The 15,490-nt window shown below is 33.9% G+C and overlaps 1 protein-coding gene across 1 annotated transcript in view; it reads right to left on the bottom strand.

Annotated features, from left to right (window-relative positions):
* Positions 1-1,850: 1,850 nt before the first annotated feature.
* LOC145276570 (uncharacterized) overlaps positions 1,851-15,490 on the bottom strand; it is a 137,831-nt gene continuing 124,191 nt past the window's right edge. Inside the window, exons 6-7 of the mRNA XM_080127766.1 lie at positions 6,967-7,108; positions 1,851-2,980 (exon numbers count right to left, since the gene is read on the bottom strand). Coding sequence (XP_079983892.1) covers positions 1,892-2,980; positions 6,967-7,108 — 1,231 coding nt within the window. The 3' untranslated portion in view covers positions 1,851-1,891. The remainder of the gene's footprint in view (positions 2,981-6,966; positions 7,109-15,490) is intronic.

Below are 15,490 nucleotides of genomic sequence, written 5' to 3'. Positions count from 1 at the left end.
GAGCGGTTCATTAGGAATTTGTTAACATTAGACTTGAAGACATCCAAGTTGTAGTCCGGAGGGAAGCAGGCAGACGGAACAGAGTTCCACAGGCGTGCAGCTCTAAGAAAGAAGCTTTGTTCATGAAATCCGCGTTTTGATTTAGGCACAGATATAGAGTGGGGAAAATTTTTCACAGTGGATTCAGCTAGACGGGTGTTTTTCGTGAAAGATTGGCGAGGGGGGACCAGGGATTGGAGTTCAGACGAGCACCTGCCATGAAAATAACGATAAAACAAGGATAGGCTCGCAACGTCTCTTCTGTGGGAGAGGGGTTGCAGGGTAGAGAAAAGGGCATCCCCCACTAAACCACGAAGTCTATTTTGTACTGTCAAGGCATGATAGGCTGTTTTTGGCAGCTCCTGCCCAGATATGGCAACAGTATTCCATCCTTGGACGTACTTGGCTTTTATATAGATAGAGAATTGCATTAGTAGTGAGATATCTTCTGGAGCGGTAGAAGGATCCCACCATCTTTCCAGCGACCTTGGCAACAGACTTGATGTACGTGTTCCATTTCAGATCAGGAGTAAAGGTCAAACCCAGAAGCTTGTCAAAACACGGGGCCTCACCCAGACGAGAGCCATCCATCACAATTGATGCCAGCTGGGGATCAGAGCGTTGATGATGTAAGGATAGGAGTTTGGTTTTGGATGCATTAAAGGTAACTAGCCACATCTTCCCCCACTGAACCACGCGCTCGAGATCAGAGGAGAGAGAATCCGAGAGAACTTCGTCATTTACAGCCTTTGATGTGTTGCCGTAGATGGTCGTGTCATCAGCATAGATGTCAACGAATGATTTAAGTATATGTTTAGGGAGGTCATTGATGTAGATCAGGAAGAGAGTTGGGCCCAGTATTGACCCCTGAGGGACTCCAGCATTTATATTGCAGGCCTCCGATTTTTGTCCATCTACCACTACTCTTATGAGCCTATCGGAGAGAAATGATTTAATGATTGAGAAAACATTTGGGGTGAAAATGTAAAAAAAAAAAAAAAAAAAATTTAAAAAAACATGTAGCAGCAGTTTATCTTCAATTTCATTGTTCTGTCATACATGCATGTTGACTAATAACAGCAGTTGTAAACACTAACAGCAAAAAATCACTTGGAGTTCAACAATGCTTTCGAAGAGTTTATTTTTGTTCGCCAACACATGGCATACATGCATAATATGCCCAACCAATAGGTGAATAAGATTATCCCAAACACAAACCATTCTCTCTTGGGAGGGGGATCTCATTTTAGCTGCCACATGTTTGATAATTTTCTGTCTATGGATGCAATATCCTGATACATAGTCCTAATTCTAGACTTTTCATTTCTAATAGACTACTCTAGCCTTATCTGAAAATACTGTTTTTAATATTATTTCCACATCCAATCATACTCCATCTGAGCGCAAAATACTTGTATTTTTGATGCACTGTTACCATCAAATCACTTCATTTGTGCAGAAAAAAAAATTAGAAATGCCAACAAGTTTAGATATCATATCTATCGCGAGTGATCACATTTGTTTTTAGATATTTAAGATGTAGAAAAAAAAAAAAAAAAAAAAAAGCAAACACAGTTGAGAAGTCAGAATCAGGAGAATGATAGTCAATTATTTTAGTACTGATTCTGCAATCAGATATTTTTTTTTTTTTACCAACTCTGCACCACAAAATCAGAGCAGATTTAAAATTTTTTTTAAATCAACTCTGAAGAGAAAGGGGAGAGAGTTTCTTACAGCCCACCCCCGCCCCAACCCAGATAGAAGCTGAAAAACAAATCATTTAAACTTAAATAAAACAAATGAAGACAAAGTTACAAATTTAATTTATCTAGAAATATGTTATGTATATATATTAATTCAAGATGATCTTTGATCGTTTTCTGTCATCTTTCGAGTCAAAATCTGCAAAATGTTTTCTTTTATTATCTTGATCAGTTAATGAAATGCTTTGTCCGTTTGTTGAGATCAAACTTACGGGGAAAGGGTTTGTGTTTGTCGTGGATATGGTGTGAGTGTTTGAGATTTGTAAAGTCTGTATGTCCGAGGGAGATTCTGCTAACCCGGGTGATGGACAAGGGGAATTGGAAGGAGAAATTGTTATCACACCTGACGATATATTCCTGGAAATGTTATTGGAAGTCTGTTTTTGGAAGGCGTTCAGTGGGGTCAAACTGAGATCGACTGTTGACATTTCAAAATTATTTTTATTCCTCTGTACAAAATTAGGTTGTGATAATGAAGATGATGAGGATGGTGGTGGTGGTGGTGGTGGTGGGTGATGAGGTTCAACTACAGTAGAAGGCCACTCCTCGAACTTGCAGTTTGCATCTTCGTATAACTGACTCTGTAAAGATTCCTGTTTTATTTCTGTACAGTCTTCAGCAGTTAAGTCCACTTCTGGTTCTGGTTCAAGTTTAATATGACTCACCTCAGTAAGAACAGAGTCCGCATGAGGTTCGGAAAATAGATTGAAGTTATTTGAGTGAACAGAAGTGACAGGCGTTGCATCCTGAAAGTTTGACAACTGTATAGACACTGCCGTAGGTGCAGCTACGCTGTGTGTAGAGGGTCGGACAATGGGGGGCGGTGGAACAATGTGGTCATTGTAAGACATTTGGTGACTGGAGTGTTCATGTGGATTGTTCACATGGACAATGGTTTTATCAGGTATGCCAAATGAATCATTAAGCATGTCTGAACGGAATTGGTTGCACAGTTGGCGAATCTCATCAAGACCCAACATACCCGACAGGTATTCCATGCTCTCTAATATCGCTCTGCTCAAGTTTAAAGAACCATTGTAAAGATAATCAACAAAAGCTTTCAAAGCTTCAGCAGTAACTTTTCGAGGAAAGCAGACTTGGACGTTTGTGTCTTTCATGATGTAGTCATATGTCTCAAGAATTTTCGGACAGCAAGCAATCAAGACTATTTTGTGGACCTGGAATATTAAAAATAAAAATTATTAGCAGCTTGCAACATGGATATATAAACACACAATAGTAGGTAAATTATTAAGTTGGACAACTAGTCTAAGAAAAACTTTGAAATAGCATTTGCAATCAGGTAGATTCATGAAATATGGTACACTGTCAAGACATTACTTACCTGGTGTACATGTGAGACGGGGACTGCCTTAAAAACACATGATCCACTATGATCAAAATCATTGTGTGCGCACATACACACAAGATTAGTTTAGGCTTATTACCAGGTACTAATTTGATATAATTAGTGTTGGGATAATTAATCAGAATCGAGAATTGGAGAAAAAAAAAAAAAAAAAAAAAAAAAAAAATCAAAACTTTATTGGGTATCAGAATCAGTATGAAAAATTTTTTAGCCTCATTTCTGATTAAAAAAATAAATAAGATTACATTTGTTTTATTTTCTTTTTCTAACTGATTTTTCACCCCAAACAAGTCACAGGGCCACTTAATCATGAAGGTCTACTATTTGGGACCAGATTTGCAGAGATATTATTCAGGGAGTTGGGAAGTGAGTCTTTACATTGCACTTGGATTTCTGCATGCCAGTATAGGCAAGGAAGCAGGAGCTCAGGAGGGAATTTCAAAGTGCAGCAGTCCAAGTGAAAAATTGAGTAGAAGGCTTTACGGTATATAGAGATCTCTACTGTGTAGGGGTAGAATTTTCATGCTCGCCTAGTGTGTTGAGGGTATTGTTGTCATAGAGGTACGAGTGCTTTGAGCTTGCTAGAGCATTTGACATTGAAATACCTGTAAAACAGGCACAAGGATGCCATGTTTCAACGATGGAACAGAAGTTGAAGTTTAGTTGACAGGGCAGGACATATTAGGTTGGTGACTCTTTTTTGAACCGTGTCTAGGAGCAAGAGACTAGTTGCAGATGCACCAGCCCAGATGTGGCAACAATACTCCATGCAGGAGTGAGCAGTGGCCTTATAGAGATATAAGATACTCTTCGGTGTGGGTAGGTTTTTAGCATGGTAAAGAGGGACGATTTTCCTTGCAGCAGCCTTGGAAATTACCTCAATGTACTTGTTTCAATTCATATTGTTTGTGAATGTTAAGTCGAGGAGCTTGAGGGAAAGAACTACTTTCAGGCAGTGTATTATTAGCCATGGCAATCAGTGGTTGAAAAGGTTCCTTGTAATTATTAAAGGAAATAAGTTTAGTTTTGGCAACAATGAACTTAATTTTACTTGTGTAAAGAAAAAAAATAAAATGTGAGTCTTCAGCATTGGAAAAGAGGTGGCCAAAATAAAAAAAAACACAAACTTAAAACATTTTCAAAAAGCTTGGTTGAATTGGATATAAACGAATTGGATTTAAGGATTTTCACGGCTCTATACAAAACCACACCTGACATCAGTTCTTTGGTTTTGAATTGCCTATTTGTTAACTGGTTGTAGAAAAAATCAGAAAGCCATTCTTAACATGTAGGAGGAGGAGAAGGGACTTTGTTAACTTTTCCTTTCCCAAACGGAACTTTGCTAAAATTAAAACAATTTGTTTAGAGATGCTAACCTGCTTCTAGCTCCAAGAGACATTCTGGAATGGGATGAAAATTGCTTCAAAAAATTTTTTGTCACTGACCAGGGTGAAGGGTGAAGAAAGATGAAGTGTAGTACCAAGACAGATTTTACACTTTGCTCCTAATCAAAAGGTCCATTACAACAGCAAAATATTATAAGAAAATAGATATTGGATTGTATTAAAAAAGGCACACAGAAAATATAACACTTGTATAATTTACTGACCATGCTATTTTTAGATATAATTTTCAAGTTAAATTCAATTTATAGAGTATCTTTTGTTTATTAAATTGTTAGGTGAAAGTACAGAATAGTTAAAGTCTCCCTCCCTTATGTTAAAAATGGGTTCCCAAATAATATTATTTCAGCACAGTCCGTGAACTGTAGAAGTATTGAAAATCTTGTGAAAATTTGTCCTTGACTTTTAAAAGAAAAAAGGTATATACTTATTAGAATTATAATAATTTAAATATAAATTGAATAATCGTAGAAAATGTAATTTAAAAATGAGAATTTAGGAAGCTGAAAGCATACACAACCCACAAAATAGAATCTTCTATTTTGATTAATAGGGAAAATATTTTGTTTGTTTATTAAAAGTTATGTAAATAATAAATTTTTTTTAAAATTAATATCACCCTCCTTTTTTTCTTAAAAGAAACCTTTCCCTACATTAAAAATCAATCTTGTGATGAAAAACAAAACTAAAGTTGATAATTCATTTGTTCACAGCATACGCAAGTCAAAAAGAAACCAGAAACAGTGCAAATTCGAATTCGTCACTTTCATTCTTGCATATTTCTGGTGCCATTAAAATGAGGACTAGTAGTATTAAACCAGTAAGTTACTTAGAAATAATTTTATATCTAGTTAGGTTTACAATTTTTGCATGGAACCAGAGCTAAAACTATTTGAACTCGAGTAATAAAAAAAAAAAAAAAAAAAAAAAAAACTCTCAGCACAGTGGTTTAAACAAAATAAATATTTATTGACATTGTATTTTTTAACAGTTCTGTAAAAAAAATTGGTTTTGATAAATCAATATGAATTCCTTTTTTATTTAATTTAAATCTTAAAATTGCCAATAAAAATATTAAAAATTTTAAACTATTTTCTAGATTTATTGCAGAAATATTCTCAGATTTAATATTTTTATTTTATGGAACATAAAATTTTCTTTATTTTTTCATATTTTAATATATTTCAGTTACTTTATGGACCTAATCAATAATTGACGGTATCTTCAGATGGAATTGAACGAAAATTTCAATGGTGTCTTTAGATTCTGTGAAAAATTTAAGTTTGGAAATTTAGTTGAATTTTCTGTTAGCATATTGATTTCTATAACATAAACATATAGAAGATATAATTTCTCATCATGTTGAATATCCACTGAATAAACAGTAATATTGAACAGAAAATAATGAAGCAAATTAAAAAATCTGATAAGTGAATCAAAGTAATAAAGAAACATTCAATTGCTTAACTTGTTTTCCTAATAATCGAACAGGAGTAATCTCCCTTAGACTACAAAACATTATTATTATTTAACACTTTTTTTAAACTCTGCATGTTGCTTTACTGTGGTTATTTAATATCATGTCCTATTTATTTTAGTAACAGCTTCTTGGCTCCAAGTTGTTAATATTTTGAAATATTTAATAGATTCTATTTTGTATACAAATGGTTTATGGACTAATTAGTTGATAAATTCTATTTAATCCGTAGGTGCTACCACTCCGAGCCAGAGTGGACTTTAGTGGAATGTAACTAAGTGATCGCTCCACATTACCTAGAGCTTACATATTGGGGGTCTCACCACCAGCTACACTTTAAGGTTATACAAAGAATCTTCTTCGATAAAATGGTTATACAAAATAGGAATCATTATATCATCTGATGTTAAATTTTCAAGGATTTGAAAATATTAATATTGAAATGACAATTGTCTGTTTTTTGTTTATACACATTCTAATTTTAATATTATAATCCAATTTGTGTGTCAAGCTATTGCTGTCCAGGATCTGTACAAGATTCTATGACTTTGAAACTATATAAGTTCTCAAATTCACCATAAACATTTCCAAATTTGAAAAGATGCACCTGAAGTAGGTTGGAGGTTAGTGTTCAAAACATTATGAAAATAAAAGCCAAGATGAATATGGTAGAAATAATCGTCATTTAAAAAAGTAATTCAGAAATATACAAAAATTTTTTTTTCGTTTTCGCCTCAGATATTCTTAATCATCAGTTTTCAATTCAGTTGGAATCGGACAATTTCCAATTACAGCAATGAACATACTGCAATTTCAGATTAATTTCCAACAAAGATAAGACTTTATCAATATTTATAAAGTCGCTTGGAACGATAAATTTTTTTTTTTACATATTCAAAAATATTTTGAACTTACAGGAATAGAGATGAATTCATTTTGTAGCGTTGCATCACAAAATTGATTTCCTTTCCATAAAGCTCTTAAGGTTTCCAATACTTTCTTTTCATGATTCAACACCATGTACTTGTAGACTTTATTCTCAGCTTCTTTGCGCAGCCTGGAAAACAAACGATTAAACAATTTTGTTAGATTTAATATCAACTATAATTGACAAGAATTAAAAGCTCCCTTTCACTGTCTACTACATCAAGATATAAGGGAGGGCACCACATTTTTCCTTGGATTACTCTTAGTATTGGTCATCACCTGATAAAAACAAAAAGGGTGAAACAAAGATCTGATCAGAGATAAATTAGTTTAAAAGCAGATATCCTAAACTAGCCTAGTTTAGGATGCAAAAACTGGTAAATAAAGGTAAATTTTCCTTAACTTAAACTTGCGATATCTTGTTTATTTTTTGGGTTATTTTGATAAAGTTTTGATTTAAATAAAATTTAAACTTTTTGCTTTATAGATATATAATTCTTTTTCTTGTGTCTTTAATAGTTTTTTTTACAGGTTACTTCAAGTTATGTCACTAATTCTGGTGAATACAGTTTTATATTTTACACAAAAAAAATGGTGTTTTTCAAATTTGGTGTGCGCGATATTGTGAGTCTCTAGGTATAAAAAAAATAGTACCATTTTAAAGAAAAAAGGTCACTTATCAATATGGTGAGCTTAAAGTTGTTTTTCACAAAAAAATCCAACTTGAAAACTTCAGTGAAACAAATATAAAAGAAATTCAATTGAAAAAATCGTTTTGTAGAGAAATATCTCCTCTTTAATAATCTGTTGGTGTCACATTACTACGCTCATAAATCAAGGAGCGCCACTAATAAAAGTGACTGTACCTACACATCGAGATTTACAACTTAATCCCAAGTGACTGAAGTATCATCACAAAAATCAACTGTCAGCACCCAGAGCCTCACGACCTAATGAAAACTTAAACAAATAACTTGTTTCACAGATATATCAAAGTTCTTAAGTGAGTTTGTTTTTGTTTATTTAAAAGTTATAGAAAGTTATTGTCGAAAATAATAATTTTTGTGTGACAAACACGTCAATAAAAGAAATGAAAATTTACGATTTAAAAAATAATGTCAGTTGTTTATTTTCTACATCTTTTGGTTGGATAAACTTAAGCATTGTTAAATAATTTTTTAAAAATTAAACTGGGTATATTTTAAATGAAAAAACATTTTTAGTTGTATGTGACCGACGGAAAACATTTTTTTCATTTTAAAAAACGTGCCTAATTTTTTTGTTTACTTATTTCTCTTATGTTCTGTCGGGCATTTTTGATATATCTAACATTTTCTTAAATTATATTTTTTTATTAGACTGTAGAGTTACATTACTTTAAAAAAAATTAACAAAATATAGCTAAGTTTTAAGTTACATGCAACAAGTCATGTGTAAATAAAAAAATTAATTTCACGTAAAAATGTGCATTTTTTTGTTTATGTTCTAGCGAGCGTTTTTGATAAATTATTTTTTTATTACACTGTACATTACTTAAAAAATAATAACTGAAAATATAATTAAGTTATGTGCACGTGGTGCATAAATGAAAAAAATAATTTCACTGTAAAAATAAATTTTGTTTATTTAATACTTCCCGAGACGGTACTTCTACAGTTTATCGCCGAAAATGGGGACGCCATTTTTTTCACGCACCTGTCATTAAAATCCGAGGGAGAAATCAGTATTTTAAACTATGACCAAAGTTAGAAATAAATAACAAAAAAATTAAACTAGATATTAATTACTTCCGGAAAGAACTATGAAAAAAAGTAAATAAAGAAAGTGAAAGAGAACATATCCGTAATTGAAAATGTTTCCATTTAATTAATGAAAACGGGAATGTTTTTCATGAAATGTATATATATATATATTTATTACTAAAACAGAAAATGAAAATGACATTCATAATTGCTTAAACTGGGTAAGCGCCATTTGAAAACCAAAACATTAACTGTATAAAAATTTATCAAAATATAATTGTAAAAACATTTATTGAAAAGTTTGCATAAGAAAATATAATTTTAATAAAACAATTTTGTAATGAAAGCAACATTGGATTTTTATAAAATAGTTTGTTTTTTTCTGAAAAATAAATAATTTTAATGAAATATTTTTTGAATTAAAGCAACTTTAAAGGGTTGACAACAAATTAATTTGAATGAAACCGAAAAATCATCATGTAGTATAATTTTTTTTGTTATTTATTTCATGCTTCGGCCATAGTTTAAAATACTGATTTCTCCTTTGGATTTTAACGACAGGTGCACGAAAAAAAAATGGTGTTTCCATTTTCGGCGATAAACCGTAGAAGTACCCCCCAAGACCTATATGTTCTATCAGGTGTTTTTGAGAAACTTGAACTGAGATATCTCAAGGTTGTGTTAGGTGTCAAAATCAACACCAGTGGAAATAAAGTTCAACTGAAAGCTGCTCTCTTTAACTACTTAAGAAATTCAGTTAATTCATTTCCACTTCCAAAGCAACAAAAAAAAGTCCCTTAGTGAATCTGCTGAACATTCAGATAACTCCTGCAGTTGTGATGAAGAACCATCTCAGGATATCTTCCGTTATGAGCATCAAGGACAATGAGTTGCTGTCTATGACACCAACTTTTACATTGGCCAAGTCATTGAGGTTATATCTGCATCCAGCACTGTAATAAAATTTTTATCGCAAACCAAAGGTAGAAAAGATTTTTTTTGATGGCCTTTCTCAGATGACATTGCACAGGTACAGTCAGCATTTGTTTACAGATGGGGTTTTGAGGTAATGCCAGTTTCAAGTGATGATAGGATTTGGAGTGTTCTTGATATATCTACCATAGCAGAAGCTTATGAAAGAATTCTGAGAAAATCAATAAGGGAAGGGACTGTAGTAAGACTTCTGCCTATAAAATATCTACGAAATATCTACGTTTACTTATCTTTTAAGTTGAAAGTTTTTCAGGTTGGTTTCATCTAATAATTATTGCTTTCATTAGTATTAATTTTCATTTACCACAAGATGACATTACATTTATAAGGATTTTTCATCTGTTAGTAGCTTACATTTTTTAGTTATATACTATGAAATTTGGCTTCTGGACCATGATATAAAATTTTCAACTTTCCGACAAACTTTGAACGATTATAACTTGATGGCTAATTGAGTTACCAAAATAAATTTGGTACTTTTCTTAATGGTTTACAAAAATCTATGACCACAATGTTTTTTTTTTTTTTTTTTTTTTTTTAGATATAATGAAAATAAAATTTGGGTTTGGGATACCTATTAAAAGGTTGATTTCTTGAAGTCGTTCAATGCAAGTCAGGATATAAAAATGAACATTAAAGTGAATATGATAATGAACCTGAAACAAAAGAATGTAAAAAAAAATAAATAAAATAAGCATTCTAAAAATAAAATAAATAAATAAATAAAACTGTATTTCTGTTCACAATGCTATATGAATAAGTTTTATATTATATGAATAAGTTTTTATGCGAAAATCTAAAAAAATATATTACAACTATTGTTTTATTAATGTCTTATGCAAAATAAAAGCTCTAATGTTAATTAAAATATGACAAAGAAAAAAGATACAATTCTTAGATGTGAGTTGAAGTTTTCTTTTATCTGTTAACCATTTTTTTTGGAATGCTAGTTTTTTTTTTATATATATATTTTGAATATAAATGAGAAAACAAGCAATTAATGTACAGAATTATAAATAATTCATTGTTAAGAGTTTCTGCTATTTCAGAGATTAATCTCCACTCCACGCTTTTTGCAAATTTCACACAAAGTCAATTTATGTCTGGTAGTGTTCTTAGATATGTTTTGTACAGGAAATCATCTGATAAGTATCAAAAATCGAAAAAATATGATCTTAAAAAATAGTCTTTCTCTCTTTATTAATAAAAAATAATTTTTACAGGGGAATATTTTACATTACACCGGTCAAACAAAATAAAATCTCAGCAAATCATTTATTCTCAGAAAAAAAAAAAAGAGAGAAAGAGATTAGTTGTCATCTGAAGATATAGCTTATTGGTAGAGCATTTGACCACAGATCGAATGATCCCCAGATTCAAGCCCGAGTGTACCTCATTATTTTAATTTTTTTCTTATTAAACAAGTTCAATTTACAATAAAAGAGGTATCATTTAAAATCGCTGCAAATCATTTCTTTGTTTGCATATTTTAAAACTAAACATTAATCAAAAATGAACTTTCCCAAAGTGTTCATTGTCAAGACAAATATCAGCTGATGTAATATTGTAAACACAGACAAAATTTGATGAGACGAACAACATTATTCTTTTTATTTTTTTGAAAATTAATCCACCGGGCAATTTATTCCTCGTAACATAATAATCAATAAACATACGCACTCTGCATAAATTAAAATATCATGTTTAAGCATATTGTACAACCGGGCAACGCCAGGCATCCAGCTAGTATATTCATACATACACACACACACACACACAATCATTAAATTTGGAAAACTCAAAATAAGTCATAACCACAGCAGGGAACCTTATGTCTGGAAAAGCATCTCTCAGCATAAACCTCTGTTCAAAATAGTAACATTTTTCGAATGAGAAATAAAATTATTGGCGGCAAAATGTAAAATCAGAAATATTTCCTATATCTTAGGTAATCCGTGTTAAGCCTGTTATTCCCATACCTTGCAACTATATGACACAAATAACAGACAACTGCCTAGTGCAGCTTTACACTTGAATTTTTATCCATTCCCATTGTATATTTCTTTCTTGTAAATAAATAGTGTTTTTGAAACTATAACTTCTATCAATATTTCTAATTCCTTTATTACTTTTATCGATAATTCCCTCCACCCTTTTTTAGAAAGAATCACATCCATTCTATTTTTCCTTATCTTTTTTTCTTGAATTATGATTATCTTATCAAGGCCAAGAGGCCACTCAAGGATAAGGGTTAAAGAGTGTACAGTAGACATTGGACAATATAGTAATCATTAGTAATGAAAATTTGGTAAATTTGATAACTTATATAGAACGGCTAATCAAGAACTTATTTACGTTAGACTTGAACACAACCATATTGTAGTCAGCTGGAAAGCAGGAAAACGGAAGACAATTCCACAGGCGTGCAGTTCTAAGAAAGAAGCTTTGTTCATGGAATCTACGTTTAGGTTTAGGCACAGATAAAGAGTGGGGGGGAATTATTGATAGTGTGTACAGCTAGACGAGTGTTTCTTGTGAAAGTTTGGTGAGGGGGGGACCATAGATTGAAGCTCAGTTGAACACCTTCCATGAAAATAACGATACATCAGAGACAAACTCGCAACATCTCTTCTGTGAGATAGATGTTGCAAGGAAGAGAAAAGGACATCTCCTACGAGGCTACGAAGTCTATTTTGAACTCTATCAAGGCAGGACAAGTCCTTTCTAGCAGCTCCTGCCCAGATGTGGCAACAATATTCCATTCTTGGATGTACCTGGCTCTTATATAGATAGAGAATAGCATCAGCAGTGAGATATTTACCGGATCGATAGAAAGATCCCACCATTTTTCCAGTGGGCTTGGCAACAGATTTGATGTACGTGTTCCATTTAAGATCAGGAGTAAAGGTCAAGCCCAGAAGCTTGTCAAAACTTGAGGCCTCCTCAAGACGAGAGCCATTCATTTCAATTGATGACAAATGTGGATTAAAATGTTGATGATGTAAAGAGAGAAGCTTGGTTTTAGATGCATTAAAAGTAACCAGCCACTCCTTTCCCCATTGTACTACATGCTCAAGATCAGAGGAGAGAGAACTTGGTTGTTTACTGTCTTAGATGTGCTATCATAAATGGTAGTGTTGTCAGCATAAATGTCTACAAATGATGTAAGGATGTGATTTGGAAGATCATCAATGTAGATCAGGAAAAGAGTTGGGCCCGGAATGGACCCCTGAGGGACACCAGCATTAATACTGTGAGCTTCTAATTTTTGCCCATCAACTACTACTCTTATGAACCTATCAGAAAGAAATGATTTAATAATTGAGAAGACATTTCCAGCTATACCATAGCTAGAGATCTTATGAAGTAAACCTTTATGCCATACCCTATCAAAGGCCTTAGATATGTCAAGAGCAATTGCCCTAGAAAGGTGGCCTCCGTCGAGAGATTTGCTAATCCTAGGAGATATAACTGTAAGCACATCTGCTGTAGATCTAGCAGAACGGAAACCATATTGAGTGTCACTAAGAAGGTTATTTTTGCTGAGATGCTTGATTACTTCTGTATTTAACACAGATTCCAACAACTTACTCATGACGCACAGGAGACTTGTTGGCCTGTACTGAGAGGGGGATGAGTGATCACCTGAATTCTTAAATACAGGGCATACTGATGAAATTTTCCAGGGAGATGGGAAACTATTCTCCTTAAGACAACGTTTAAACAGTTTTGTAAGTATGGGCGCTAGTTCAGGTTGAAGTTTTTTTGAGTACTATAATTGGAATACCGTCAGGGCCAGTTGCTTTACTGGAATCAAGGTTTTTGATTAGCTTGGCAACATCACGTACAGATATACGTATATCACATAGCGTGTTTTCTGATACAGGAGGAAATATTGGGGGTTGGCGGCCTTGGTCGCAAAGGGTAGAATTAGCTGCAAAGTTCTTGACAAAGAGTTTGGCTTTGTCTGATGCTGACGAGATTACCTCAGGTCCATTGATAATAGTTGGGATGGAGCACACGCTTCTGTTCAGGATTCTGTTTGCTATTTGCCAAATCTGGTGGGAACCAAGTCGCTGCTCAGCTACTTTGGACTTAACAGATTGAGCATACAACTCTCTTGTGTTCTTTATTACTTTCTTACAATGGTTGCTGGCAGTCCTGAAAGCGGCTTTAGTTTCCATACATCTATTATGTTGGAAGCAGTGGAAAAAGTGATTTCTGTGCGCAATGGCAGCAGCACATTCTGGAGAGAACCATGGCTGGCTGTTAGGTTTTTGCTGAAACTTTTTCGAGGGTATGAAACGGTCAATACCTACGATTAACCATTCCGTCAGGTCTAATACTATAGAGGACACATCCTTTTTAAACATGGAAAGCAGAGGTAGATCAGATATAAATGTACGGAAGCTATCCCAGTCAGCCTTAGTGTATCGATATACTGTACGATGGAGAGGTACGTCTGGGGACATATTACATTTCATTTTTATCTTAATTGATACAACAGAGTGGTCGGAAGAGCCAAGAGGCGACAGAACAGAAACTGAACATAGTTCAGGGCAAGTTGTGAGAAAAAGGTCTAGTAGGCTCGCATACTGGCCGTCATTGTCGGGCACACGGATGGGTTCCTGAACAATCTGAGTGAGGTCATAGGCAATGGAGAAATCATGACAGAACCTCCCCTCATCATCGGTCTTGTTTGAGTGGGTCAACCATTCGACGTTGTGAACATTGAAGTCTCCACATACGTGAATGTTAGCTGAAGGATAAGCAGATAGGACTTGGTCAATTTTCTCAGATATGCTTTGAAAGATAGTAACTCCGCTGTTGTGGGGGGCGATAGAGAGTAAATATAAATGCAGTAGTGTGAGCTAAAGCAACCCGGAAGCACATATAGGGTAAGTTAGGATCTTCCCTGGAGATGTCCCTACCACATGGAAAGCTATCTTTAATATAGGCACATATTCCATGCCCATGGCGATCTTGGGGGTCAGATTTAGAAGTTAAGTTAGAGTATCCTTTAATTGTGAACTCTTCTAGGGAAATAGCCTGTCCAATGCCAGTTTCACTTAAAAATAAAAGGTCTGGTTTAGTCTCCTGTAATTGGGTTTCAACCTCTGGAAGGTTAGAACGTAGACCCCTGATGTTGGAGAAGGAGACATGGTAGTAGGGGTCTACGTTGGAAGTTGGAGAATCGGGTTTAATCGTGTATTTTTTCTTGAAACTTGTCATGATGAAATTTTGGAATTTGTGGACTAGGTTGTCCGATTTACTTAGAGCAGGACAGAGAGGGGAAACTAAGAGAGAAAAATAAATGAAGAATTTTTTTATTTTTTTTTTTATTTGTAGCTAATGATAAGGTAAAGCCTTAACAATTACCCACTAGTATGGCATCGAGAGGCCCCACCAGAAGCTACTGCATGGTCCAGAATCCTTTCACCAAATGGCAATACAGCAGCCCCAGTACTTTGCACCTGCTGATAGGACAGCCTCCTTAGTGGTTAATCCAAGGTTCGGGTCCCTGACTATCAGGCGGATAACGTCAGCCCAGACAAAACTTTTACCTCCAGCACCCTTACTAGTGACATGGCTACAAGGATAGACATAGAAACAGAAAATTTCCGCCATCTCTGCCAACTGTTCGCGCAAAATACTGCCAACCTAGAAAACAGCTATTTCTTCTCCCTTTGTCAGAAAAATCACTCATTAAAAAATGAGGACTGAGGGACAAATAAGAAGAAGCGAGAGTAACAGGAGCTGTCGATAACGCATCCACA

The sequence above is a fragment of the Euprymna scolopes genome, chromosome 5 (genome assembly GCF_053919585.1).
Source record: "Euprymna scolopes isolate OS-2025 chromosome 5, ASM5391958v1, whole genome shotgun sequence".
NCBI classification, from domain to species: domain Eukaryota; kingdom Metazoa; phylum Mollusca; class Cephalopoda; order Sepiida; family Sepiolidae; genus Euprymna; species Euprymna scolopes.
The sequence above is the reverse complement of the archived record's forward strand: the minus strand, read 5'-3'. Positions and strand labels throughout refer to the sequence as shown.